The sequence below is a fragment of the Corvus cornix genome, chromosome 3 (assembly GCF_000738735.6).
Source record: "Corvus cornix cornix isolate S_Up_H32 chromosome 3, ASM73873v5, whole genome shotgun sequence".
Lineage (NCBI taxonomy): Eukaryota > Metazoa > Chordata > Aves > Passeriformes > Corvidae > Corvus > Corvus cornix.
Window position 1 is genome coordinate 110,160,491 of NC_047056.1, and position 27,416 is coordinate 110,187,906.

The 27,416-nt window shown below is 38.2% G+C and overlaps 1 protein-coding gene across 4 annotated transcripts in view; it reads left to right on the forward strand.

Annotated features, from left to right (window-relative positions):
• SUPT3H (SPT3 homolog, SAGA and STAGA complex component) overlaps positions 1 to 27,416 on the forward strand; it is a 257,799-nt gene that overhangs the window by 123,903 nt on the left and 106,480 nt on the right. For all 4 annotated transcript variants that reach the window (XM_039568417.1, XM_039568418.1, XM_039568415.1 and 1 more), the window contains exon 3: positions 5,193 to 5,277. In XM_039568417.1, coding sequence (XP_039424351.1) covers positions 5,193 to 5,277 — 85 coding nt within the window. The remainder of the gene's footprint in view (positions 1 to 5,192; positions 5,278 to 27,416) is intronic.

The following is a 27,416-nucleotide window of genomic DNA, read 5'->3' on the forward strand; positions in this document are numbered from 1 at the left end:
CTGATTTGTCCTCTGTGATTTTATGGGATCCTTGCCTGGTTTTAGATTCGTAACAGTGAATCAGCTGGTTCTGTATGTGATGAGCCCCCACACTTTGGACGTTGCTAAACCCAGTAGTCTCAAGCTCAGTCATTGTGCTGGAGGGCTCAGTCCTCACCTGCAGAGACACACAAAGCAAATGGGTCTCAAAAACAAGCCCCACAGCCTCCCCAGCAGCTGGTGTGGACCTCCTAGTCCCTCCAGTAGCCAACTCACAAACCCTCTGGTCTCTAATATGCAGCCCAGATGCATGTCCAGATTGTTGCGTGGATCTCAAACCTCCCATCCAGGTTGTGGGCTACATTCCCACATACACACTGTGCACCCAGTCAGTGTCTCTGGCATCACAGGCACATGGATCCTTGTGATCAACAGTCCCAGTCTGGTTGTAGGCAGGAGCAAATAAATACTTCTGTGTTGAGGACAGAAGTATTTGCTTGCCCTATGGCAGTTTGGATCATGGAATCATAGATTTATTCAGCTTGGAAAAGACCTCTAACAGCATTGAGGTCTTTTGGTTGGTTAGTCCAACCACTAACCCAGCACTGCCAGGTCAGTCACCAAACCGTGTCACTCAGAACCACTTCCACAGGTCTTTTAAATCTCTCCAGGACTGGTGACTCCACCACTGCCCTGAGCAGCGTGTTCCAGTGCTTGACAGCCCCTTCTGTGAAGAAAATTTTTCTAACACCCAGTCTAAATCTCCCCTGAAACAAGTTGAGGCCATTTCCTTGCATCCTGTCACTTGTTACCTGGGAGCAGAGCCCGACCCCACCTGGCTGCACCCTCCTGTCAGGGAGTTGTGCAGAGCCAGAAGGTCCCCCTGAGCCTCCTTTTCTTCAGGCTGAGCACCCCCACCTTCCTCAGCTGCTCCTCACCAGACTTGTGCTCCAGACCCTTCCCCAGCTCCATTCCCTTCTCTGGACATGCTCCAGCCCCTCAATGTCTTTCTTCTCATGAGGGGCCCAGAACTGGACACAGCATTCGAGGTGTGGCCTCAGCAGTGCCCAGCGCAGAGGGACGGTCACTGCCTGGTCCTGCTGCCACACTTGCTGCCACAAGCCAAGTGCCATTGGCATTCTTGCCAACCTGGGCACACGCTCATCCTTTATGTAGAAAGAGAAAAGGAGAATTGTTAGGGATTTCTAGAAGAGAGAAAAAAAAAAGCAGCAAACATTTCCCACCAGACTACCTGGCTGCTTTTATACTTTCCCTAGGCTGGATTCATCACGTTTATTTGAGGTGGTTAATTCTGAATGCATTGGGGCAGCCTTGTTATGGTGTGAACTCAGTAGAAGCCCCAGTGAGGGAAACTGTTTATTCTAGCTCAGTGCACTCCCAGCCACCCTGGTTATAGTTCCTTTCTGGCCAGGACAGCTTTTTGAGGCTGTGGAGGATGGGAGGTTGCAGCAGCTTTCTGTCTCCACAGTCTGCTCTCCTGGTGGTCTGGCCACCTGGAGAGCTCTGCATCGGGGTGTTTGAACCAAGCCTGTGACGTGCCTGCCCCAGTACCTTTCTCAGGCATTTAAACCTCCAAAAATATAGCAAAAAGTGCTTTATCTATTTCTGTAGCTGCCCATTTTAAAGTTCTTACAAATGTCAGTCCCTGCACCATGAGCAGCAGTCAGACCTTAGCATGTGCCAAGTATGAGCGTGTGTTTACCCATAGTACCATGATACTTCATGTAGGCACTTAGTGGCTTGGACATTTACCCTTTTGAAGAGCCTGGAAACATCATTACAGGAACTTAAATAAATTAGAAATAGAAGCTAAAAGTAAACAATAAAAGCGCTGCTGCAGTCTTTTCTTTCTCCATGCTACTATTTTAATCCTCCTGTGAAAATCTGGGTAAGTTGATCCCCGCCTTGTAAAAATGTTTCCTTAAAACAGACAAACCTTTGAAATAGGATCTTCTAAGAAGGCTTTGTTATTGTATGACATGTCTAATGGGTTGATGCTTCTATTACCAGGACTGTCTTCCATAATACTTTACTGCTTTGATGCCCTGCTAACGTAGTATTTTGATATACTTCCTCTTCAGTATTTACCTGTAGAGAAACAGCTCTTTTTTTATTTTCAATGGAATTTTTATGCATTTCATAGGAAGACTTATTAATATGTGTAGTGAATGGAAGGTTCTTTAAAAGACTCTCATGAACCATAAAAGCAAAGCACATGTGAACTAAAATTCATAACTTATATTAAAGCGTCAGGTTCAGCTTCACTTCCCAGAAGCAAGGGCATCAAATTTGGGGGTCTATTTTTTAAAGTGTTTTCTTTTAGTTCTTAAACTACTCTGTATTCTGCAAGTTGGGAAAATCTGAGCCATCTGACTCTTAGTTTAGTGTTTATTCTTTTGTGGAGAGGTACAATGCAAAAGTGAGGGAAAAAATGAAAGAGTTAAAGTAATAAGCTGCTTGTGCATTTCTAATTATTACCTCTGGTAGCAGAAAGATGTAAAAAAAGGCTGTGTTTGGTATCTTAAATAATGTTATCCTAGCAGCATGTTAGAATCAAGAAACATATCAAATGCTATACAAATACAATTAATGAATATAGAAGCTTTACTTTTATTTTAGTGTCTGAAAATCCCAGATCCATTGCAAAGAAAAAGGAAGCGTCTGTGGGTGGGTGTGGTGGTTTTTACTTTTTTTCTGAAACCACCATGCCAGTATCTAGTTTTCTGTGTGTGGGAAAGAAGCTGGCAGAAGTTACATGGGAAAACAGTGAAGGCAAACTGAGGTAGAAATAGCTTTGGAAGGTAGAAAGCATGGAAGTGAGGTAGGAAGAAAGTAGGTGCATCTGGAACTCGATTTTCTATAAAATCAAGTAGTGCCTTTGACTTTAACTCTTTTTCATGTCTCAGCATCAACTCTGGTCTATCACAGAATCACAGGATGGTTCGGGTTAGAAGGGACCTTAAAGATCATCTTGTTCCACCCTCTGCCATGGGCAGGGACACCTTCCTCTATCCCAGGTTGTTCAAAGCCCTGTCCAGTCTGGCCTTGGACACTTCCAGGGATAGGACAGCCACAGCTTCTCTGGCCAACCTGTACCAGGGCCTCACCACCCTCACAGGGAAGAATTTCCTCCTAGTACCTGTTCTAAATCTATCTTCTTTCAGTTTGAAACCACTGTCCCTTATCCTGAGTGGTATTCTTTTGCATCAGAGTGGACCAAAAAGCTTTGATATTTGTCTCCTCTTGGGTCAATGTGCTGCATCATGAATGCAACTCCTCTGCCCCTCCTGCCATTTGGGGAACTGTTAATTACTTGTGAGAGAGATTTCTGAACACAGACAGGGTGGGCAGCTCAGTGTGGAGGCAGCATCCAGCCTCAAAAACAGGTTTTCATTCTTGCACTTTTTTGTCTTTGAAAAAGAAACCCCAAATCCTTTAATTTGTACATTTGGGGTGCTGAGTAAAACTGTGAGCATGATAAATGTATGTCTAAGATGATGAGGCTGGAAACCAGGTGTTTACTACTGTCTTGAATAGTTGTTTTATTTTGTACTTAAAGCCTTAAAAAGAAAGAATAATTACTTTTAAAAATTAAAATACCAGCAGTTACGAATGAACAGTATATTATGTTTGTGATAACTCTTCTCTTTGGTTTTATATACCCTGTGTTTTAAAAACAGCTATCAATTGTCATTTTCATTTATTTACAAACCTTACTGTTAAAAAAAAAAATACTGGAGCTTTATCCTGTACGAGCACTTTTTTTGAATCTGTGATGGTTTAAATATTGTTTAATATTCCGATGTACTATGGTACTAAATATTTTTATTTTTATATGTATTTCTTATAGCATGTCCATGTATTTGCAGTTTATAAGATATTTGATAGTCTCTGGATGGATTGTTGTGCTGTGCTTATACTCCTAGGAAGTGCCTGACATTCTAATCCATGTACATGTGCAGCCCTGCATAATAGACAAAAAATTATCTGAGTTGTGTTCGTTTGAGAGATGTATAACATGTTACAAAACATAACTTTCTCTTTAAGATGCTGATAGTCCCAACAAGAGAGACAAATGATAGGGGACAAATACAGAGTGTAATTTCCTCATGCTATGACCAGTATAGTACAGTGGATTATGCTAACATTTTACCTGAGTAGTTCTTGTTGTTCTCTTACATGTATTAGGCTGATATTTATTTTTTAAAAAATTATTTATTATTTATTTATTATTAGAATTTCAAATGCTGTTTGCAGAACACTGGACATAATTTCATTATTAGATAAAGAAAAAGAAGCCTACTATAAAGCTCTTTAGTCGTTTATAGATAAAATATTGTTTTACTTTATTTCAAGGTAGACTAATTCTTTCGTAAGTAAATAATTGATATATTCCGCCACCTATAAAGATCTGAGTCTTTCTTGTAAATAAATTTTCACTATTTTTGTAAGAATCTGTAGTGTCATTGTTGGCCTGTGCTACTTAATTTACAATTAATATATTTTACTGTACAAGTTTTTTGTATTTTAAAAACTCAACTTAGGAGGAGAGAATACATTTTATTTTCAAAAATGTTGAGGAAATACTAGAAAGCCCAGAAGTTGTCTTTCACTAGAATGAAGTAAGACTGGAGTAGCAGTTTTTTATTTTGCTATGCATGTAATGATCTTTTCAGTGAGCCACCATTGGGGAATTTTATGGGAAACGCTCAGGCTTTACCTGGTCTTTTTCTCATGGAATCATAAAATGGGTTGGGTTGAAAGGGACATTAAAGATCATCTAGAGAGGTGTGGTAAGAGAAGTTGCCACTGAAGACTGAGGCAAAAAAGATGTTGAGTATCTCAGTCTTCTCCTCATCTGCTGTTAGCATTTTACCAGCGTTGTTTATTGAGGGGATGGAGCGTGTACAAAAATGTTCCTACAGACTGGATTTTTGTCTGTTTCCTCAATCTTTCAGTTTTTCCCTGCCCATGCTTTAGTGTATGTTCTTGCAGCTCTTTTGTTCCACTAGTCATATGACTTTGGTTTATAATCCTTGCACCACGCTGAGTGATCCAGCATTTCTGTACATACAGCTGTATTAAGCTTGTTGTTATTATTCCTATTTTCTTCTTTTTATCTTTCGGGAGACCAATACTTTATTTCTTTTTAACTAATTTCCATAACCTTGCAATAAAACTCTGTCTTTCAGGTTTTCCCTGGGAGATGCTCGGAGGCCACTCCATGAAACTGCTATTCTGGTGGAAGATATTGTCCACACTCAGTTGATAAATTTGGTAAGAACATAACTGGCTGAATAATCTGCACTCTAAAACTTCTTCAATCCACATGATATTTTCGTGAACAAATGACAAACAGATTGTCCAGGGTTTAGAAACAAATAAAACACAGAAACTGAGGGTGATGCTCTGGTCTCAGTGATCTGTAGAACCAGATGTACAACCCCACCTAAGCCTGGGAAGAAAGCTGGTGGGTTTTTTTGTTAAAAACTTCAAGTTGTTAAAAAGAAAAGAACTGGCTATTCTTCTAAAGACTGCCTTGCTATCTTTTTTTTTTTTTAAATGTTCTATGATTTGCGTTAATGCATTATTTGCTTAGGATTTATGTCTTAATATTCCTTCTATGTGATGTTTTGATTTCTGTCAAAAAATAATGCAGAAACATGGAATATTTTATTAGACTGAAAGCCAATGAAAGTGTTACATAAATGAGGTTGTTTTGAATCACATCTGTCAGAAACAATTCTAAATTTGAACCTCTCTATATTTTATTAAAGTTCAACAATTCCTCTTAAGAAATCAATCATGGTATTTTACACCATGGCATGAATTTGCCATCTGACAAATGACTGTACCTTTGTATAGAAAGGTATAATCTGACACGGCACCTGTAGGTTGGGAATCATGACAAGTGTGTTTTTCCTATTATAGTCTTTAAAAGACATGTAGATTTGGCTCTGAGGGACGTGGTTTATTGGTGGCCTTGGCAGTGCTGGGTTAATGGTTGGACTTGATGATCTCAGAGGTCTTTTCCAACCTTAATGATTCTGTGATTTGAATGAAATTTCCAGCATATGTGGGAATGGATATTATATGGAACTAACATATATAGATTTTACTAATATATATTATAACTAATATTTACATCTGATGAGTGCTTGGATCAGCTAGAACTTTGAGCTGCAAGTTCCTATACCTCTTCTTTGTAATGAGCCCTTTTAGCAATGACAAAGCTTTTAAAGTTTCAAGGTAGGTTCTGGTACTACATTAACTAGAACTAAAAACTTCTGTAAAATGATGACATTCAGAATGGGACCCAGCACACATTATAAATATGTACGTGTGTATAAAATATATATTTTATATATATTTCTACATATTCATGCACATAATACATTTGATTTTTAAATAGAAATATACTAAAATTAGACTGCTCCTTGCCCACGGTTTGCCTGCAACAGGTGTTTTCCTTCAGCTTTGCACCTAATCCAGCAGCCATTCGGTAGTTTCCTGCACCTCAGCAAATGCCTTGGCATCCCTTCCAGCTCCAGGCAGTTTGTTTCTGCTCCTACCTCTGCAGCCCAACAGTGTATCCCTGTCTCCACAGTCTCCTGGCATCTTTGTGGATTCTTTCCTTATTACACTCCTCTTGGGCTGTCGTGAACGTGCCCTGTGGCTCCTCGGAGGGGACAACGTCTCTCCCCTCTCCGCAGGTTTCCCACTGGTTAAACATGCTGCCCTGGGCATATATTTGTAGTCCTTATTCTCGCTTTAGTTCTGATAAAGTAACATTTTCTCTTTGCTAATGACCCCTGTAATTTATGCAAACCGATGGCTGCAGCTTCGCTCTTCCCTCAGCAGTAACGTGGTGGAGTCTGGGCTGTTCTGTCCCGCCGAGGCTTCGCTGAGCTGAGCATTACCAAGCTCTGCAGCTGAGAAAGTGCAACCTGTGGTCGTGTGGTCTTTGCACTTTAATCAAAGCCGGGAACTTACTCGGGGGCTGGACGTGACCCGGGGTTAACCCTGCGTGGGGTGCAGCAGCTTGTAGGATTTCCTGACAGAAGGAAGAATGGGAACAGAGCGGCAGATAAACAGCTTTTCTAACCTTTCCCCTCCCAGCCCAAGACAGCACTTTATTTCTGAGGAAGTGAAAGTATCTTTAATAGCTCATTGCTTTGACCTCTGACATGCACATGCCGGAACTCTTAAATCAGTAGTGTTTTACGTGCTGCGGGCTTCTGATAGGGAATTTTGCACATTTGTCATCCTCAACTGCACATCCTTGTTGAGCTGTTCTGTGCAGTTACATGGAATTTTCTCTTTACATATAGGTGTCTTTGCTGGTATTTACCCAGTACTAGAAAAATGCTATTTTTATAATTGAATTTATAATTGGATTTATAATTGAAGCTGACTGCAGAAGTGAATTTATTGCTTACCACCTGGATTTTGTCATATTACTCATGTTAATGGACTATGCAGTTCTCACTATGTAATTTAATGATTTCTTGTTTAGTTCATGTCCATTTTTCCATCCATAATACAGGTAGAAGGCTAAACTGTAGAAATTACTTCTATGCCTGCAATAAAGCTGGCACGTTGCACACATCTTTCATAATAAGCATTTGTAAGAAGAGCTTGTTCTTGTTGATTAAGTCCAGGTTTGAGCCTCTGCATTAAAAAATAAGTTGCCAGCATGATTACCTTTGATTGGTTGACTTTTGATATCTCACAGGTTTATAGTTCCAACTTCCTATTTTCAGAGTTGATCTGAACTCTATTAAATCAGGGTCTGGTTTGGACAGATTTAAACAGTCACTGCTTCAAACCACTATACACTTCATGAAGTCCGGCTGCTGTAGCAGATGAGTGCACTAACAAGGCAAAATCCTGGAAAGCAGACTTTTAAGAGTCTTCATCACATTTTATGATCAATTTTTGGATGTATTTTGAACAATATGCATACTGCTTTACATTAAGGGAAATTCTACTAGAAGTAGAGGAAATGAGCATCTCCAGAGGAAGATTCATGTCATCCTAAAATTACTTTTGGAGTTGAATGGGCTTGTATCTCTCAAGGAATTTATTTTCTCAGCTGACTAACAAAAGAATCCCTTGACAGGTGGCTTGGGTTTGAATATCTAGGAGATAGGCATGAAAGGTGAGAGATAAATTCCATCATATTTGTGTCATGAGTTTGAATTTTTTTATGCTTATATTGTAATTATTATAACTTTTGGTTTTTGTATATCAAGCAACAGAAAATCTTAAAACTCCTACACTAGAAAGTTCTGTAAATTTTTTGGTCAAGCATTATGTATTTGATAAGCACAATGAATTTAAGTTTTAATTTGAAATCAAGTTCATTGTTGGCTGATAGTTTCTGGTAACAGATCTAAATGTTCATTTATAGGTAAATGTTTAAGGAATTTATAAATGCCTTCATGTTACCCTAAAACTGTACTTCTTTATATGTGCTAAGACTAGAGGTTCCAATCAAAGCTGTATTTTCTTTATGGTTAAGCACAAGCAGTACAAGGAAAGTTGTGCCTGCAAAAACAGTTCAACAGGGAGTGCAAAAAGGTGTTAATCAGAAGGGGACAAGCCTTTAAATTACCGACCATTTGAAGTGGAATGAGGCCTCTCTTATTTCATTCTTCCATCATATTCGATACACTGTCCGTGTGCAGTGAGAAGGTTTTGAAACAGCATCTTCTATAATAATCTATTCATATCTATTCAGACCCTTAGAAGGGGAACTCAAAGATCCTCTTTTAGGACAAATGTAGATTATTCAGCACTTCGTGAAAACAAAACAAAACAAACACCAAAACAAAACACCCCCATCCCACCAAAAAAGCCCCCAAAACAAACAAAAAAAGAGCCTGTAAGTAAGAGGAATGGAATAGGAATTTTGCTCATCATTAAACTACCATTGAGAAGTTTGCTGTCAGGAGGAAATGTCCCTCTTTGCCTTCACCAGCTCTTTCCAGAATTTTTATCATGCTGGGCTGGTTCATAAGAAAATGCAAGCTAAATATTATTAGTATCTTCTCTTGATTGGGCCATAGATCCTTGTTGATACTTCAAAGGCAAATATACAATAAAATCAGTATGCACTAATTAAATCAGAAACCCTGTCAAGGAATTACATTCCTTGTGCTCTGACAATGTAGCAGCTGGGTGTTTGTTACCAGAATGAAATAGCAGCAGTTTAGGCACGCTGGGTATGGCAGGAGTAGTGCAGGCACCTGTTTTCACAGAATTTGGTTATTCAGTGTAGCACTAGATTTGAAGTTCAGTCCTTTACATTTTGTTTCAGAGATATCAGATGGCTTCTGGGAAGAGACTAGATTTATTTTTACAAAATGGAAGATATTTTAGCAAAAGGGCAGAGTTCAGCAAGGGAATAAGTAAATTACACATATGCACACCAAAAAATCCAGGTAAGTAACTTTGTCTGTCCATGAAAGAGTGGCTGCTGAGAGGGAGGGCCACAGCACATCACAACATCCTTGGACCGCATGCTTTAAATGTTTTATCTCCTGTAATTCTTTGTAATGTGTGATAAGTCCTTATGGAGACTGTCATGAATGGTAGAATTCATGTTAATAGAATTGTGGTTTGCTCCCTGTCAGCCAGTGTGTGTCTGCTAGAAGATGGACTCTTATCTCTCCAACTGATGTCAAATGATTGAAGTCAGACCCAGTTGGTTGCCTTTTAGAATTCAGTAGTGTCAACTTAAAGGAACCTCAGTTGCCCAAAATCATGTTGTACATGATATCTGTTGGGATTTCTTTCATCATTTACTTTTATCTTCCTATGGTATTTAATTTCATACAACTTGTGCTGCTACCTAATGCTATTAATATTCCATTCTTGCTTCCTTTGTAGGAGCATGATTTGGGTCCTGAGTTACATATATGCATAAACAAAAAATTTGAGTATACAAATGGATTTTTTTTTTCTTGTTTTTACTATTTGAAATAAATTATGTCTTACACACATAACATATTTAATTCAGAATCAGTCCTTTGGTCTCAACCAAAACACAAAGCACAGGTCAGCAGGTGAATAGTCTATACTGGAATATGTAGATTGTATTAAATTGCAGCAGTAATTCATAGGTAGAAAACTTACAGTGAGATGCAGAGATTCAGCAGTGTGCCAAGTCCTGAGTAAGTCTGTGGTAAACCCATCCTGTGGAATATATTCCTTTTGTAGTAAGAAGTTTAGTAAAGACTGGGTGGTCATTTGCCACTTTTTTCCTATGAAAAGCAATGGTGAAAATACAGAGACAAGCATAAGGATAAGTTTACTGATAGAAAATGCAAAGTTATTTATCATGAGCAGCATGAATTTTATGTTTTCAAAGGGCTGTATATTTTCTGGATCAACATGTTGTACTTTCTTCTCTTTCCAGCCCTATTCCTGCAGCTGTTATTCTTTTTATTGCTGTTTAAAACAAAAAGAGAAGGGAAAACTCACCTTCACTTGCTCTTTGAGAGAAAAAGACTATGACAGTGGGAGAGGCGAGTAGGAAAAATGGGGATTTAAACAGAAGCAAAGATAAAGCTTTCTTGGTCCTTTACAGGTTTTTGCTTGTACAGGTTTTTGATTTTTAAAAATCAAATCACAGTTGTTATTCATTCACAAACCAGATTAGTCACTTTAATGTATAACCTCACACAGCTCCAGGTTTGTTTACGACGTTTTTGAACTGTTAGACTTGTAACCTTTATATACATAATTGTAGCATTTCTGACATTCCTTTTAAAAAGGAAAGAATTGAAAGCAGCTCCTTCATGAGCAGGAATTGCCCACTGATAAAAACCAACAGTGTGAAGCACTGTTCCCTCTTGATGCCAAAGTTACATGCAACTGTCACTTACGCCACCCCAGCAACGGGAAAAGTCCTTGTTTTATGAGTCTGTTTTAAAACAGTAATAAAGTTTCCTGTGCAGGACATTAATTATAGGGGTTATCAAAATAAGACAAACTAATATAATTTGTGATTGTACAAAATAAAGGAAGTCGAGGGTACCATAGGGACCTAATGAATCACAGGATGGAAACAATCTTCTGGCTAACTAAACATTCAGACTTTGTACTAAGTCACAGGGTGGATGTACAGCCCGGCAAACCGGAACACGCTGTGTGTTTACATGGATGGGATAAAGGGACTTCACAAAAACCATCTGGGAGAAATCCTTCCCCTATTCATCTGTTCTGCTGTAGAGTCAAATAAACAACATGCATACATTTGCAGCAAACACATGGCACACCTGCCCTGGAAGAAATCAAACTGGAAAATAAGTCTGTAGAATAAAAATTTCCCTGGGTACCAGCACTGTGTGTTTGTCTGCATTTCCCATGTGGGATAGAAAAGAAGAGATGGGGCTTTATCTCTAGCAAGTGATTCTTAATTGTTATCTGTGTATTTGCAGCATTTGAATGTGGTCAATATTTAGCTTTATATGATAGATTTATATGGTAATTCATATGAAAAGCCATGTCCTAAGTTTTCTACTTTTAACATTACCTCCCCCTTTTTCACCATATTCAGACCTATAGACTCTCAAGCACAGAATCTACTTCAGGAGATGATTCAGGAATCCCAGCTAGGGATTCTGGGTGTTCTCCATGTTTTCTCTTAAGATTGAGGATTTGATGACTTACTTAGTCAGGTTTTTTGGGTTTTTTTTTTGCCATGGATCTCTGTGCAGGGTCAGCATATGCTATAAGACAGAGCTGCTGCTTTTTGTCTGGTCATGCAGAGATGCTGCTCAGCATCCAGTGGTGATGAATTTCACTGACCTTACAAGTGGAAAGACACTAAAATACTGTTATTAAAAACCTAAGTTATCAAATAGAAGGAAATGAATAATATTTACCTACAAAATTGTACCAATAGTGAAGAAAAAGATCCAAGCATTGACTAGAATGAATGGAAAACAAAAAGTCATCAATGTGGTTGGCTTGTAATACATATAATATGTAAAGACTGAAGGTAGTGCAGGCAGCAATAATCCCAGTATTTCCTCATTTTCTGTTGTCAGTCAGGGCCTTTAAAAGCAATGTAGTGGATTTATATGTACTGGACATGTATAAGAATATATGTCTCTATATGTACAGGGTTGCTTTTTCCACCCTTCACATCAGATTCCTGTTTAGGCTGTTGGGCAAGAGGAATGAAATAGGTATGAAATTTCACTCGTGGGAGCTTTGGAATCTGTGGCATTCTTAAACATATCTGTACTCAATTCCCTTGGCTTGTGGGGCTCTTATAAAACAATTGATAAGGTGATCCCAGCCCGTGTTTCTAAAGCACAGATATATCCTTTATTTAATTTTTATGTAACATTTTAGGAAAATAGTAGAGATTAACAGCTGTTGAGGCCTTGGATGAGCTGAGTAGGGACAGTCAGTGTACGGATGCAGTGTCCAGGGTGTTTGGCTTCTTCTATTGATGTCACTTATTAAAAGATCATGAAGTTAAGAAATTTAAGAGTAATCATTAGATTTTTATTGCTCGATATGATGCACTCTGGTTAATCAATATTTTGATTATAATTTTGAAAATCATAATTACATTCAAAGCTCCAGAAGTCAAACAGAAAACTGATACTCAGTTCATTCTTTCTTTAACTTGTTTGTTTGGTGTAAATAGACTATTTTAAGTATATGAAAATGTGTGTAAAGTCCATAACTGCACACCAAGTCCCATCTTCCCTAGTATTCTTATTATGGCAGAAATTAATAAATTAAATTGAAAGAATCAAAAACTTATAAGTGGTAAAACATAAAAGCAAACAAATATGACAAACACGTTTTTCTAAAGCTGAGCTAATGACGCCAGATCATCTTTTGTGTCAGAAGAGATAAATGGGCACTTCAAGGATGTGATTCTTGATGTCCTAAAGTAGTTATTTAGAATTCTGGCCATGCATTTAAAATCTGGACTTCTTAAGTGAACTGAGAGTGAGAGACATCTCACCTCTGAGGCTTCAGGCACTAGCTGTATTTTTGTTATAGATACTTTGTTTTTCATTGATTCTGAAAAAAAAAAGCAACCTGTAAACTTTAAGTTGCGAAAGACACAAACTGATTTATGGTTATCTGTGTCAGAAAAAGGGTAGTGTAAAATTCTGCATGATCTTTAAGTGTAACTCATAAACCTTAAAGGTCATCTCAGAGTGGTTAACAGAGCAAATTCATTGTAGTTTTTAAATCACCTTATCTGATTTCAAGCAAACCTGATAGTTTCAGGATGACTTTTTTTAGGAAGATTGGCTTGTTAACAGTGTTACGCAGTTACAAGGAAATGTGGTCACAGCTGCTTCTGGTTTCTTAGCTAATCCACCTGATTGGAAACAACAGGTTTTTGATATTTTTCCATTTCTTACACTGACACCTAGTGTTCAGAGGTCCTGAGTTTCTAATACTGCGCTTGGTTATTAATAGACAGCTGTTGATACTGAAGTTCTCCACCTTTGTCAACATCTTCCAGTTCTGTTCTTCTGCAAAAGAAAACAGTAGCTGAAGGCAAAGGTGTTACCATCATTCAAAACATTTTTATTTTGGAAATACAAATAGTGAACAACTACTGCAAAACTTGGCAGAAGCTATTTTACTTCTTGAAGCACTGCAAAATCTGTTTTCCTAAAATTTAAGTGCTTTAGTTTTGGCAAATGCAACCCTTTTGTGTCTGTAAGTGTCACTGGCCAAGAAAAACAGTAATAAAAGCAGAAACCCTTAGATCAGTATTTATTTAATTGTGGGAGATGTCAATGCTTTTTATTTCTGTGTTCTTTTATCTTCAAGCCACGAGTTCTACCTGATAGGAGTGTTGATGGCTGCATAGTCCTTGAGTAGACAGAAAACAACTTACACACAAAAACTTGCACACAGTCTTTTATCTCAGACTTTCAAATAAACGAAGCAAAGCAAGTATGGGCTGTAACCCATTCCTGACAAAGACGACAACTGAGAGTAAAATTAACTTTCTTCTTTACCTGTGATTTTGCTGTATGTTAGCAGAAGAACTTCATTGTTTAAGATACTATAATAAGAATTTTGCATGACTGAATCAAAAAGTATCAATGATTTCTTTTACTGATGGCTTCCATAGAAAAATGAAAGCTATTCAGGCACAGAAAACCCATATTAAACTTCACCTTGATTTGAGGATTCTTCCCTTTTTTGTTTTTATGACTTTTCTGGAAAATGCACCAAAAAGCCACCTTTACAGTGCCTTACCAGTCTCACAGTAAAGAATTTATTTCCTAATCTAAACCCATCTTCTGTCCATTTAAAGCCATTCCCTCATGTCCTATCACTACATGCTCAGACTGTCCATTTGGTTGTATCTTGAGTAAAGGCATTGTACCTCTGTGTGTGCACATGGCATATGAGGTACTTCACTACATTCTTGATTATCAGTAGTTGATATTCCTGTGAACCAGAGTCTGCTTATTGGAGAAATAATCAGTGACAATAGAGAGAAATGTTACTTGTAGGATACTATTTATTTGGCTTCTTTCAGGCATTGAAATGTGAGGGTGGTGAGGTTTCCCAGAGAAGCTGTGGCTGCCCCATCCCTGGAATTGTCCAAGGCCAGATTGGATGGGGCTTGGAGCAGCCTGAGATAGTGGAAGGTGTCTCTGCTCATGACAGGGGGTTAGAACTGTGTGATCTTTAAGGTCCCATCCAACCCAAACCATTTATTGTTTCTGTGATTTATTTTCAGGGTGTGGTGAATTTGGACCCAGAAGGGGGATTTTTGTCTAGTGGCTATAGATGATGCCTTAGGTGACCAGCTCAGATGTAGATGTCTATGTTTAGTCAGAGCTCCCACCTGAGAGAGAACTCCCCCAAGGCAGAAGTCTTGAAGCAATGCAGGAAAGAAAGGAAGAAAACAGGAATTTCTCTGATGGCAAAAGGAGATGTTAACAGTGTTAAAAGCAGAAGAAAAGTCAGAGAAAATAAAGACATACTGTAGGCCCAGGTTTCTGGCTAAGAAGAGGCACATAGTGTCCCAAAAATGAACAGTTTTAAGGGATGGGATTTATGAAAAGTCAGCTTGGAGCTGATCCAAGACAGAGTTAGAAGAGGGGAAGTCTGTGCATTAGCTGAAAACTGCATGGTCTATGTTTTTTAATAGATGAAGGGAAAGAAACAAATGGGAAAAGATTTGGAGAGACGGGCTGGATTGAGATACAGTTTCTTTAAAAGAGAGAATAGACTGAGGACATCTGTACAGTGAAGGAAAGTACCAGAGAGTAAAGAAAAATTGAAAACTAAGTAGGCAGGATATGATGCAGCTACTGAGGTGGGTCAGAGTTGGGAAAAAGGCCAGAGATTTATGGCAAGGGAAGGTGTTCAAGAAAAAAACTAAGAGCTGCTTTGTGGGAATGCTTATTTTCTCTCTTGTAGCAGAAGACTTATGGAGCTTGAAGTGGAACCCAAGTTGTGAATAAGGAACAGAAAGCCTGAGGTTCAGCAAGGAGTTGTTTAAAGAAGTGGGATAAAGGAAGATGAAAATAACCTTGTAGTGGAAAGAGTTTGGAAGAGTTTCCCATGACAGTTTCTCAAAATGTTCAGTAGCAAGAGAATGGGAATAATTGAAATTAGAGGCAGAGGGGTTTGAAAGAGAAACTGTGGCTGGTTCATTGGAGCCTGCAGAAGGTCTGGTCTGGAGAATGAGTTTGGGAAGTAGCTTTACAGGACATTAAGTGCTGATGACAGAGAAGTCATCAAGAAGTAGTAAATGGAGTGAGAGTCAGCAGATGTGTTACTTCCAAATTGAATCTCTGATGAGGCCAGAGAAACGAAGTGGATAATGATGGAACAGGTGGAACGTGGCTGTTGGTGTCTCCGTGAAGGAGAGCCCAAGATGAGGAAGGAAGGGAGAGACAGATTCTACCTTTTAGAGAAGAATTCATGGTAACATGGAAAGTCCTGTGACAAATGCTTCTTCTGTGCAGTATCATACACGTGGAGCTGTGAATGCTGGCATCCCTGCTCCATCACATACAAGCAAGCATGTATCTTAAATATAGATCAATAATGAGCACTTGTATAGTGATGCACAGCCTGATGCCAGTATATCATCTTCAATATATTCAGCAGATGTTGTTACTAACAACCATTCTCACAATACTCAACAGCTGCATTTTTTATCATCTCTAATTCTTGAGTGTGTTTTTACATTGTTTTCCATTTTTTGTCTTATGTTGTGCTATCATCATCTTCATTCCAAATTTGGGAAAGAGCTGGATCACTTTACTGATGAGAAATAAAAGTACAAAGAAGACTAAGTGGGTTTTCCCCAAGTCATGAAACAAATTAATGACAGAGCTGAAAATGTCAGCTGGTTGTAGTGAGAGGGAAGCTGTGCAAAGCTATTTTATATTGATGGTCTGTGTCTCAGCCAATTGGATTTTTATTCGTCAGTCCAAAGGTGTAATAACTTTTAGTGTAAGAGGAAGAAAAATACATCAAGGCTAATATATAATGGAGGACCTACTAGGGATATGCATAAATGCATATCCTGTTCCTTGTGTATACAAGCTTAATTGTGTCTCTTTTAATTTTGCTGTTTGATTCAACAGGATTGTCAGGTAATCGTCCTATTGAAAGTACAGAGGAGGATTAAAATTTCAAATACCTTTGTTAATCTCCTTTGGCTGTTAAAAGAAAAGATTTATTGGTATCAAATTTTATTGCATTCTTAAAATTTAGGGATTGATTGGCTGCTAGTTTAGCTTACTTGTCTCTTCCAGTTAGAAACCCAAACACAACAGAAGAGACATTGCATTGAAGCTGACGTGTAACAAGTGAGTGAAAGTTCACTTGGCTTTTTCTCTCAGCACCAGGTGCAAAAGTTGGCTAAAAGTGCTGTGGCAGGCAGTTATTTTAAAGCAGTTTCTGGTTTAGTGTTTTATCAAGCCCAGGAGTGAAATATTCTGCAACTACTGCAGTTTCACAAAGCTGCTTTTTAAGGTAGAACTCTGAATTGTTTCACTAATTAAAACGGCCCAGTACAAACATTAATCACACAGTAACCATTAATGGGAGGGGTTTGGGGATTTATGGAGGGCTGTAGATGATGTTTTAAAAGAATGGATCGTTTCTTTGTTTAATACACAATATGCTTGCAGTCTCTAACTATACCAGAAGTCCTTGAACTCTTCAGGAGTATTTGTGATTTTCTACATCCCCTCTTATAAATGCTGGAGGAGGTGTATTCATTTCTGGTGTAAAATGACTTTAACAGTGTCCCAATTAGTGACTTGACTAGAGTAGCTTTTTCTTGAATAGCCGCTCCGTTGCCACCTTACATATGCTTTGAAATGCTAGTTCTCCAAACTGCAGCTTTCTCAAAGTAGAAGGTGGAGGCTTAATGATGACATAAGCTCCAGAAGTGTAAAGTTCAAGTGGTTTGCATGTGGGATTGCCAAATAACATGGGTTTGGTTTGTTTTCATTTTATTACACCGATTCTCCTCCCCACATGTCTTGGATTTCTGTGGTAGCCCCCTTGCTTTAGATTCTTGCTCCTTGTAACTAACCATTTTTATTAGTCATCCCACTAATACACAGTATTTTACTCAGCACCTGTTTTCTTCAAAGCCCTTTGCAATAATAACTGGTTAATCCTCACACTGGTTCTGAATTTCACTGTCATTCCTGTTCACAGGTGAAAAGTGAGCTCGATGACGTCCCTAAAATTGTGTAATGGCTCTGACACCTGTATTAGGACTTGGCCTATTCCATGTCCCACTAACCAGGCTGATCCTTGGCCTCTCCACATACTGAGTTTGTGGCATGCCGGTTATAAATTGAGCATTTCCTTTTGGTTAATGACACATTTTTTACCCTGATTGCTCTGGAATTTCCATCCTGAACTTTGTGGAAGAACTATGCTGGAAGGAGCCTCAAGAGGTCATCTGAGCCATATCTCTGATCTCAAACTAATTTTGGCCTTTGTTCAGGAAAGCTCTTAAATATATACATATAAATGGGTGGGTATGTATGTGTGTATATACAATTATTTATTGAATTAAGCCCTATTTCTGGAAGAATTATAGATAACTGCCTAATCAAAGTTTGATGTAAACTAACAGCAATTGCTTTAAAATACATGCACAGAATATCATGACTGATATTGCTGTAGGAGGTAAAACAAAGAAATTTATACTGGGAAGGGCCATTATTGTTAAATCTAGTGTTGTGCCTTCGGGAAGTATTGCTTCCTTTATTTTTATTTTCCTTTTTTCCTTTCTTCTAATTGTTTTTTCCTGGTTTTTATGGACCTATGGCAAGAAATCCATTCACTACCCCAAGTAAGGTGGTGATTTTGCTGCTATAATAAACCCTCAGCTAGTTTGACTATTCTTGGCCTGTCCATCTGAGAGCTACAACTTTATGGAAACAGAATGAAATAAAGTGTTCTCTAATATGTCACAAATCATAGTTAAAACTGGAAATCCAGTCTGACACTGTGGTCTTGATTTGTATGGTTTGCCTACCCCTTTTTGTTTCTGCAAGGCAGTGTATGTATTTGAAGGCTGGAGCTCCAGCCAGGATTTTCAGTCTTAAATATGAATTTTCTTCCTTTAACAGGTTTAAAGCAAGCCTTTCAGATTGCTCCAGTATAGCTTTTAGGACTTGAATTTCCTTTGTGTTCATTTTGGGCCTTTTCCAGTATTTATCCATACATTTGAAACTCCTTCAAATCTGTGAGTATGGGAGCAGTTACAATAGGAGGTGGTGGCATTTCTGTTATATTCCTGTTAGACTTGATTCAAATCCTGCCTGATTTTCAACTCAAGTGCTGCAAGCCTAAAATTCAGGCTCTTGCTCAAGCATTACAGGGTTCATGTCCAGCTCAGAAGTCTCTGTAATTACTGTGTCTGGCTGGAAAACAAGAATTCCATTTCCTGCAAAATTTAGAGATTTCAACATTTGCTTTATTTTTTCATCAGAACCCAGCTAAAAGCTAATTTTTTAAAATTGTAAAATCTACTGAGATGAAGAGGAATCTTGTCTAGCTCATAGTCCTGTGTATAGGACAACAGCCTTGGAGAGGAGAGACCAATATTCAAGTTTCTACTTGCTGGAGGAATATAAAGTTGAACCTGAGAGTCCCATATGCTGAGTGAGTGCCATAAAATAAGACTGTTGAATACATTTTTTGATGCTATTATTTTTCTATATGATCACTGAAATATTGCTCAGTACTTACATGCAAAATTGTTTGTTTCAAGGGATATGATTTTCTCAATAGAAAGAAAATACCTAATTTCGAGGTTCTATCCAGCACTCATGATTAAAGTATTAATATATTTCACACGTGCATTTAAAATAATCCTTAATAGTGATTATTTGTAGTTAAAAATTTCAGCTTAATTTTTATAAATCTGTTGCTTCAGCTATAGCTGCAGGGTCTCATAAAAGCTTGACTGCTTTGTGTTTATTCATTTTTAATGGTAGTGAATTCATATTAGTGGTGAACTTCATTATTTACAAAAAGTGATTTTAAATGTTTTGCAGGTTTAGCTCTGTTACATTATTATAATACAACACCAAACGTAGCCAAATGAACAAATCCAGCATTAGATATATCTGATCTAGTGAGGGAATTCTTTTTCCAGAGATCCCTTCCAACCCAAACCATTCTGTGATTCTGTGAATTTAATTCTGAAAGGAACACCAAATGTTCTTTTTTTTTTAAAAAAAACCCCAAACTTCAAAGTCATTGGACTTGTTGCATTAATGCTACACATTTGCATCTTTTGTCACAATTCTCTGCTATATTGTTTCATAGAGTCATAGAACATCCTGAGTTGGAAGGGGCCCACGAGGGTTGTGAAGGTCCAACTGCTGGTGGGTTGTTGACATCCATTTAAAAAATTATGTCAATCTTCCCTGTTAGAATAAAGTCAGTATTGTAAAGTTTATTCTCTCCTATGCATTCTTATGAAGAGAAGACATTTTGTTTAATTTCAAAAACAAATACTGTCTTCTTCCAAACTCCAACTGCAGTTGCTAAACTTCCATCTATTTTTATGTCTGCAAAAATCCCCATACCAGTTGAGTTTTTGAGACTATTCCTGTCCACTTTGCGTGTTTTGTGTGTTTGTTATTTGCTGTCTCTCAGCCTGGTGTGACAATGTCCTTTTTTTTGTGACTGTATGGTGGCAAACACTGCAATTCCATGACTCACCTGTGTCAGTAGCATATTGCTGTATGCTAGAAATAACAAAAAACTGAATAATTATACAGCAAAAATGAATAATTTAGTGAAAAAGGGACTGACTGTATAATTTAATGTCTCTGAGGATAATAAAATTTCAAGTTAAGGACCTCAAATGACTCTAGGCCCTTGGTGGGATGTTTTGGTGTAACTATGATCCAATATAACTAAGCTGTCAAAGCTACTTCAGACTCTGTCTTGCAGGTCTATGTGTGTTTGAATCAGCAGCTCAGGGTCATGGAAGTGAAAAGTTTACACCTCACCATTATCCATTTTTTGTGTATAATGTGTTCTTGCAAAAATGAAAATGTATAAACACCTGTTTTGGGGAGCAGGATTGGGATATTCTTTGTCCATAGATTTAATTAGTTATTTTGCTCTTACCTGTAGCTAGAGCTCCTGCAGCCCTTTTTATCCCATACACATAAGAGATGGGTAAGAGTTATGCCTAGTTGGATTTCCGTCTCAAATCGTTCTTCATCACATAATTTTGGGGGTGTTTTTTGGAGGTGGTGGGGTTTTTTATGAGCCGTTAGGCCCTCCAGCAGTTAATCTAACAAGGACTTAATGTTATACAGAAGTTATAGCTCTGGTGGATTTCTGGAGGATGGTTAAGGCAGAGTTTACATTTCATATTCTGAGGGAAATGTAGTGCCGTTCTGCCGCCGTATGCCGTGCATTTCATTAGCGCTGGAGACAGCAGGAGGCTATTTTGTGGAAATGTTTCTGTCACTGTCAGTAGAAACATGCCCGTCTGGTTGAAATATAGCCTGTGTCTTGCCAGTTCCCTGCTTCTAAGCAATTGCAGTAGGAGGATGTTAATCTTAACCTGTCACAAGCCATTTAAAATCCAAATTTTTATTAAACTTCCAAATGCTTCAGTAATACAAGTATGGGAAACAGGGCTGCGTTCATACGCAAGACTTGCTGCCCTTCTCAGAGGCAGGAAACACTTTAATTAGTGTTTATTAGTGCTTAGTAGTTAGATGTGCTGGAACTCCCAGCCAGGCTCTGCCAAGGCAAGCGATCCCTGTAAGGTAGGCAGGAGGCAGATTAGGAGAACTGGATTGTGGATCTTGTGTTGGTTTTGCTGACTGTAGACCAGGAATTTCATGCATTCAAGGAAAGTATCTATAGCATATTTGTTGTAGATATCCATGTCTTTTTGCAGCCACCCTGAACACAGCTGCTCTTATGGTGATGCCAGGATCATTGCTGGGAAGATCTTAATTGCCTGGTGGAAAATGTCGTTTTTTCTGTCCTTGGCTATTCTTTGAAAATATATTTATGTCAGAGGATTTTCCTGTGCTGCCATGTTCCTTTTTAGTTGTTTTTTGGTTTGTTTTTTTTTTTGCTGTGCAGGCCTAGACTGATTGTTACAACTTGTGTTTGGTGGATGGGCAGTTGGAAAAATATTTGGAATTAGATACTTTATGTCCTGGTTGACAACAGAGGGTCTGCATATAGATGCTTCAGTTCTCTCCATGTTCCATTTGAGAGCCCCTGAGATGTTTATGGATGTGGCGTAAGTCCTTACACTGGACCTGGTCCTTGCCTGAGTTGTCTCTCTGGAGGGCCAAAGGAAGATTTTGTTTCCTTCCTTTGCTCAGGTCAACAGAGCAAAAGACTACAGCATGCACTCCTGCAAGCATCTCTGGAGTTCTCGGGGAATTTCAGGGCTTTTCCTTTTCTAAATCAGTAGTACCTGGACGAGGCATTGAGGAGATGATGTTCAGCAGATGGATCAAGTGCTGTAACACACAAAAATTACCACTTTACTGTGATGCCTCAGCTGGAGACCTCCTCTCTGAGTCACTGCTGCTGTTTACTCATGAGAGAAGAATGAATTTAAGGAGCTGGGATGTTTTACTGCTCCCTGATAACCAGCATCCAGGCAAGGGAAGCTCATTCCTTGTTGCCAAGAAGGAAGTGCATGCTTCATTCATTGCAAGAGTGTCTTCCTGGTGAAATTGGTATATCCAGAGAAAATTCAGTATAGGATAGGACTGCAGGAATATTCTAGAGACCCAACAGCTGGGAAGTTGTACGATTTAACCAAAAGAAGAAGTTAAGAATTAAGATGCTATCACTACTGTATTTAGAATTTGCTAGAGCCCAGCAGTCAACATAAAGCTGTCCGAACCCAAGACGTTTTTATGCTGTATGTTTTGGGAGTTTTCCACAAGAAGTACTGCAGGCAAGCTGGAAAAGATGTGTCGTGGCACTGAATCCGAAATTACATTAGAAATGCTTTGCCAAGGTGCTTTTTCTTCACAGCATATCCCTTATGTTATTCCTTATTCCTTGCGTTAGTGAGCACGATGTTCAGGGAAAACATCCCATCTGGATAGCATTACCTGTAGGATGTGCAGCTTGTATGTATCTTCTGGAGGTTAGCTCTAATGTTAAACAAAGGAAGCTGATTAGAAACATCTGTAAAACATTTCCATAGTTCAGATTTTATACAGTGGGTATTGAATTACCTTGCACATGACTGCATGTCTGAACTAAAAATAATAAGGTAAATCTTTTCCTTTTATTAAAATTAGTATAATATTAATTTTATAGTTAAAGTACATTTAACTGTTTCCCTACTTGGCACTAGAATTTAATGCTGCTGACATCACTATGTATTTTACATGCCACTGAGAAATAATTGTTCATTTATTGATGCAGTATGCTACAATAAGCACATTTTAGGTGCAGTCAAAATATAAACATTAGATTGAAATACATTTTCTTATGTAAAAGTGTGGCATTTATTGAATGCTAAAGGAGAGACTTGCCAGCTAAATGTGTAATGTTTCTGACCATTAAATATATTATGTGAAATAGTTATATAGAATATATAAAATGATTGTAGTACTGCCCACTTAGGTATTATGTTGATTTATGAATTTGGTTAGAGTCCCTAGTAAATACCAAAATTGCTGATTCTAGGTCAGTATTTGTTAGGTTGGTAAATTTTATGGAGAGGAAGGATTTGTGCATCCCAGAATTGACAGAGAAAGGTGTTATTTATGTAGCTAGAGTGAGAATGCAATTGTAATTTCAGAGCTGAGCTGAAAAAGGTTATATACTTCATATTCTAAATTGCCTTCTAAAATAGCTTATAAAGCTATGTGTATAACAATGGTAAATATTATTTAAAGATCTAAGAGTCTAATGCTCAAGATTTACTGTTCAATATCATAAGCAGAAAATTCTTACCTTTCCACAGTTCCCTGCAACAGCCTGACTCCAAGGCACGTATCAAAACAGAGAGAAGCAAACATTATTCTCTGGGAAAATATTTTGAAATTCAGCAAGTGTTTTGAAAACTATTATCATTATTGTTTATTGTAAGTGTTCTAAGATTGTGAAAATGAAGTGTTGCTCATAAATACCACGCAGGCTGAATGGCCAAGGGCAGTTCTCATCTCTAACACACAGACTCCTACCCAAAGCAGTTTCATCCAGTTTGAGTACTTGCTTTTATGATGTTTTTACCCAAGTTCATAGAAACTGCAAGTGGAACAAACACTATGGTATGTATATGCAGTTATTTTTATTCAAGGAGACTGGATCAACACAAAGACATTTTTTTAGAGCAGCATAACATGAACAGTTTCCATTTCATCAATTAGTGCCCTTATCCATCCTGAGAGGTGTCTGGTATCTTATCTGTGTGCTGAAAAGGCAATGAAGTGTTTTATCTTTTGAAAAATAAAAAGATATGTTGTGCCATGGTAGTGAAATTTGCAGAGTTTATCTCACTATCCCACTTGGGAATGTATGTTTCAGCACTGATAATGTGGCTCATTAAATAACTGAGAACAAATAATGCTCTATTTTAAATGGATCTTAAAACAAAATGTCTTGTGATCATTCCTTTTTCTCTCTGAAAGCTTAGTGTTTCTGCCTGTGTTGTTGCACAAGGAGTTTGGAGTTGACTGATCTCGTAGCCTGCGAGGAAGTGAGGCTGCAGCTGCACATCCCCAGGTCCTGCCTGTCCCGTTCTGTGATTAAGCACTAGATCCCTCCATCAGCTTGGTTTACCTGGTCTCATAATCTTGGAAGATTACTGAAGCACTAACAGGAGTGTAAGCAGATACTTATTTTTAAAAAATATGGTTGGCAAAGGTGTGATCAGATAGTTATTTCATCTTAGGATTGAAATTGTCTCACATTCTTGTCCTGTGAAGGCTTCAAAGGAAAGACTTTGGGGGTAGGTGAGGAAAAGCAATTTTCAGTGTGTTTGGAACTGTATCAGTTCACCAAGTGTGTGTCTCTGCTGTGTAAATGATATTCCCCATCACATGCTGTACTGGGTGATTACTTCAATAGGCGTTTTTATGGCCAAAACCAGCAGCCTGGGGCTCCTGTGTCTTTATCACCAACTGTACTCTATGAAGTACAAAGCTACAAAGTTTACTTGACAGTTTGAAGCCAGAGTAATTTACTTGTCTGAGACCTTAATGCAGCTCCTTGCAGTCCATCATCGCCGCTTGAACAGGAGGGATGTGCTTTAAAGCAGGAATTGGAGCCGTTTGCCAGACAGGGCTCCAAACCAAATTCGAGATGAAGAATTGCTGTTGCTGGGTTTGCTTACTTTGTAATTGCAATGCATTGGGGATACTAGAGGAACTGTTTCGGAATGTTGGAACACCTGTGTATGGCACAGCACCTTTATTTTAACAACCCTATAGGTGCTCATGCAGCAAATTATCACCCCAATGCATTCCCTTCATTTTGAGTTGAGTCTTTGCCAAAAAAAAGACTCAGCTGATAGAAAGCTGGCTGAGGCACAATTGATTTTGGATTAGAACCCTGAATTTAACAGCATGGGTCAATGGATGCTTTTTTTTTTCCTTTAAAGATGCCATGGTTACAAACCTGTTAAAACTGAATTAGTTTAAGTCCAGATTTTGTTTATCAGTTCTTTTGGAACTGGACTGGGCTATGTCCATGATGATTTGAAAATTTCTGTACTTGTCAGGCTGAAAATAATATTAAAATATTAATGTCTTTTTTTCTGTACATGAATTTAATATAATGCTTTAGCTGTAGAGGGGTTGCCTTATTTCTTTATTCACAGGGCATTTTTATCTGTTCCTTCCTGAACTGTATAGCAGCCATATCCCAGATAAATCTGACTGGGTAGTCTGGAGTCATTGCTCTATCTGTTTTTCAAAGAAAGCATCACTTATAAATCATGACTGCTAATTAAAATGAATAATGCTTTTAATTAAGAATAAAATCTGTGCAGGCCCCAACAGAGAAAAGATATTACACATACACCATGCTTCATTTTCACTGTAAGGGTTTTTTTTTTCACTTTTATTCCTCTGTCATTAAATTCCCCATTATGTTCACCCTCCTTGCCATTATCCCTGTTCATTATTTCTGGTTTGATTGACAATGTGATCTCTCATGATGCTTGACTGAGTGTTGGCTGATGAAAAGAAAAAACTTTAGGTTTGTCTCAAAATATTGCATTAAAATTCTCAGATTTTAAATTCTTAAGGTAGGATTTTCTGGCTTTATTTTCCTTGGAAAGTCTATATCTTTGGAACAATTGAATTCTTACAAAAGAACCACCAGCAAAACTATTTGAGCTATAATGGAGGGTGGAGGCAACTCGCCTGCCTATTGAAGTGCATCTTTCATCATCAGAACAATAGCTGGTTCTTTTCCCTTGTCAACTGACCATCTTTTTTCCTTCCATTAATTAGCTGAAGTCTTGAACAATTCATCCTTGGCCTTCCACTGCCTGTTCTGATAATCCCTCAGGATACTCAGGATAGGATGACAAATCACAAGAAAAAGCGTTCTGAGTTTTGTTGCTCAGCTGATGGGAAGGTGCTGTGTCTCCTACGTGTGGAGACAGAACCAATTTCCTGAGGTTTTGTGATTTACTGATTGTGTAAGTGCACAAGTTACCCAAGTGCCTCTGGGCTGAATTTTGCTATTTTTGGAGAGGAATATTTCTATGTCTTTAGAACCATAAATAAAATCTAGACAAGTGCTAATTGGTAAGCATCCATGTAGGAGGAGACACCTAACAGATTTCTCCCACCAGTCTTGTCACTCACATGGCTGCTCAAGAGGCAGAAGGGGAGACATTGAGAACATAAGAAAAAAACCTCATTCCTTTTTCCTTTCATATGCCCAGTGTTACACAGAACTGCTGGGGGGAGCTTTTAGGAGAAGATATTGTAGGGAAAATACTGTTCGACTTCCAGCCCTCTGGCTGCTGCAGATGGAAACTTTGTAGATTTTGCTTCTGAATTCCAAACAATTATCCATTGGCATGTGCAAATACAGTTTTTTTCATAAGGCCAATCGACTACATCTGGTGGCTGATTTTTCTCAGGTATTGCAAAACCCTTTTTATGAGTGCAACATTTTATTCTTAAGAATAAAGATGTTTATAATTCTTAAAAAATGAATACAAAGGTTTTTAATGTTTACCCAAATATTGGGTTTTTTCACTTAAACAATACTAATAAAGTACTAACCTATTTCTGCTGCACTTTATCTCAAGTGTTCTAAAGGAGTCAAAATTATAGAAAGGAAATCAGACTTATGCTTAACTGCAGACATCCTTACCTCCACAGCCCATAATTTTAACAGATGACAGATGATCCTTTTTTGGGATGTCAGTTCAATGATTCATCATTCACATCTCTGCAGCTAGAGGTGGTGAAGATCTTGAGAAAATAAAATTGAAGATGGCAGTTATTTCTAAGAACCCAAGGAAGGTTTTGAGAACTTTCCAACCCATGCTGGTAAATGGAGGGATCTGGGATGTGTATCTGTGGGTGTAGTTTATTTCTGAGTACCAGATTTGCTGAATGTGCATTTGGTGACTCTTGATGGGGAAGGACGATGCAGAAAAAACTTCACATGTAACTGAATGTGGGTGCATTGCTCACATATGGCATTGTCTTAGCAGTGAAAACTCATTGCCTGATTTATGAATCTTATCAGATAAAATATTGCATTACTGGTGGTATCTGTGTTGTCTTGAACTATGGCGATGTTCATTTTTGACTGAACTGACTGCAGGTAAATTATTTCTTTTCTGTGAATAACCTAAGAGAAATTAATTAATGTATAAACATGGCACTTAGTGACCATCAGGCCTGAATATTACGAGGTTTCCAAAACAATAA